Source organism: Aplysia californica, unplaced genomic scaffold (assembly GCF_000002075.1).
Source record: "Aplysia californica isolate F4 #8 unplaced genomic scaffold, AplCal3.0 scaffold00249, whole genome shotgun sequence".
NCBI lineage: Eukaryota > Metazoa > Mollusca > Gastropoda > Aplysiida > Aplysiidae > Aplysia > Aplysia californica.
In genome coordinates this window covers 280,078-282,756 of record NW_004797519.1, presented here as the reverse complement: position 1 = coordinate 282,756, position 2,679 = coordinate 280,078, and the positions used below count along the sequence as shown (strand labels likewise).

The window sequence follows — 2,679 nt, the reverse complement described above, 5'->3', positions numbered from 1 at the left end:
AGAGAGAGAAGGAGGGATCGAGAGAGAGAGAGAGAGAGAGAGAAGGAGGGATCGAGAGAGAGAGAGAGAGAGAGAGAAAGAAAGAGGGAGAGAGAGGGGGGAGAGACTCTGAGAGAGACCAGGAAAGATAGAGACCGAGATAAAGAGAGAGGGGGTGGGGTGGGAGGGTCTGTGTGATATTTTCGAAGTGAAATAAGTTATCATGAAGTAATCAACTTTACTTATCGAGGAGTTAAACGTCAAACACCTTGCTAGAGGCGGCTTCAAAGGCACGGTATAACGATCGTCATAATAAGTGTTCCATTTTCCGTAATCATACTTTGCATGAGGCAATAGCAAAATGGACGGCTGAGACAACGGAAAGCAGCGGTTGTCTACCTCTGTCTGAAACGAAGTACAATGTAGTGGAAAGGGGGGAGGGGGGAGGAGGGAACTCTTGGCGGGAAATGCCTGTAGCTAGGCCTTCACCTCTGAAACTCTGAATGTAATAATATAACGGACGTCAAACAAGAACAGGGAACAAGTGGGCTCTGATTCTGATTGTCGTGATGCGCGACTTGGAAAGGGGGGAAGGGGGGGGGGTAAATGACTTCTATTGGCCCTGTTTACCACATAAATTGCTTGCTTTCAATATTCTTTATCCTTTTTGTGCGTGACAGATATGTACGTGAAGCCGAGATGTCTTAACAAGAATACCATCGAGATCCCAATAAAGTTCTCCTTGAAAGCAGCCTTTGAGACGCAGAGAGACCTCATCAAGGACACTTATGTCAGCTTCGTGAGGGAAGATTCTGTGCTGTCCATTAACAATGTGGACTATGCCGTGAGCAACTGTACAGAAATGTGCTTCCCCCATAAGCTCCCAGAAAATAGGGACGATGGTGAGACTGTCTTGTCATTTGTACTACGAAGCAGTTGAATCAGGCGCTCGTCAGTTCGGGAACATATGGAGTTAATTGTATCACCTTAAAGCTTGCTCGTTTGTCTTGCTTTCGATTATAAAATTACCTATCTATCTTCAATAGAGGTCGAAATACTAGAGGTTGAAGGAGGTAAAATAAGCGAGAAAATGGCAGCCAAAGTTTGATGACTACCAAAGCTTAAAGGTCCTTGGAAACTGTAAGTTTAAAAAAAATGTTGGTGCCTTACAATGTTTTTCAGTAAAATCCACACAGCAGTGTGTTTTTAATGGACATAAAAGGTGTTGAGCCAAAATTTAAAAATTCAATTAAAATGGCCAAACGGGAAGAAAAATGCCAGTTTCTTCGATTTCATTATTTTGAAGAGCGCCTGATTTCACCAAGATACCTCACATTTCATTTTCTTTAGGCCATAAACGTCAAACTTAGGACCAGCGGGCCGCACCCGGCCCTGCAAAGAGTAATATCCGACCCATGAGAGTATTTTAGGTAGCCCATCCTAAGAATCTCCATGGCACAGAACCACAGAACCTTTTATTCTAAACCCAAGCCTAAAGAACTTGTTGCGAAGAAAAGCTGCCAAACCACTCAGCTCTTACAAATTAGCGTAACAGCGAGAATCGGTTTGCCTTGATTTGTTACCATTTTAAATTTTGCCTGTTTTAATTCATGGTACCAACCAAAAAACCAAAAAAATAATAATAAAGATTTGATTGTCCGCTGCTCAATTAGTGTTTATCCAGGTCGGTCCTGAAACATAAGTCAAGTGTAGTTTGACTTTGCCCTCCCCCTTTTCCCTGAACGATTGAGTTGACTGACGCCCCTGCTTTAGGCTGTGTATGCGATGTCCATGATTGTACCTCACCGAAATCGAAAGTTGAACCGTAATGATGTCATACAACACAGAAACTTGGGGAAGTCACCGAGACGTCAAATGTCGCCTCAGGGTCAGAGCTCAAATCGGATCTTTCGATTCCTTCTTTATGATCATGCGTATTTTTATTATATCAACATCATAGTAAGCGGTAACTTTTTCGAAAATTGTTTTTATTGAATCTCAAGCTTAATTTGGCGCTTGCCATTGTGATAGTTGATCCGCTCATGCCAAACGGGACACTGGGCAGAAAGGAAAGTATAGTCCAAACATTTCGATAACTCTTCCGATCGCCATATTATGTTGGATTCGAGCTTCGTACGTTCAGATCATCGTAACCGTCAACCAGACAAAAGAACAGAGGTTCAAGTGTGAAAATTAATGCACTACAAAAAGGACCGTAGTGACATCACCTACAGTATGGCTGTTCTTTGTCGTTGTACAAAAACCGATGTTATTGTTAGCAAGTTGACACGACACATACCAACTGCAAGCAATTTCAGCAAGTGGTTGGAGGGTCCTACTGTTGGTACTTCTTTACTTTCCCTCTGTTGTTTCTGTCTGTCTGTCCGTCTTACTTTTTCCCAGCACAAAATGACCATTGGTGAGTCGATTTGCTTATTTTTAATCAAACATACGAGACGAACAAACAAAGCAATTTTAGTAATTGTGATCAAAGTCTACCAAGGGATAGCATTGTTATCTATCTCATGATTTGTTTGAGCAGTGTGACAAAACCCTTCTAGTTAGCATTGCTCTGAATGTTTTCCTCTTTTAAAGGTAGATCTGTATGTACATTTTATTATATTTTTTGTTATTTATCTATTTATTTATTTATTCATTTGTTTGTTTGCTTATTTGTTTGCTTATTTATTTATTTATTTA

The 2,679-nt window shown here is 41.0% G+C and overlaps 1 protein-coding gene across 1 annotated transcript in view; it reads left to right on the top strand.

Annotated features, from left to right (window-relative positions):
* Nucleotides 1-881, top strand: part of LOC101861130 — a gene marked incomplete at its 3' end in the record, with an annotated part of 3,614 nt that extends 2,733 nt beyond the window's left edge. The window contains 1 exon segment of the mRNA XM_013083686.1: nt 660-881. Coding sequence (XP_012939140.1) covers nt 660-881 — 222 coding nt within the window.
* Nucleotides 882-2,679: the final 1,798 nt, after the last annotated feature.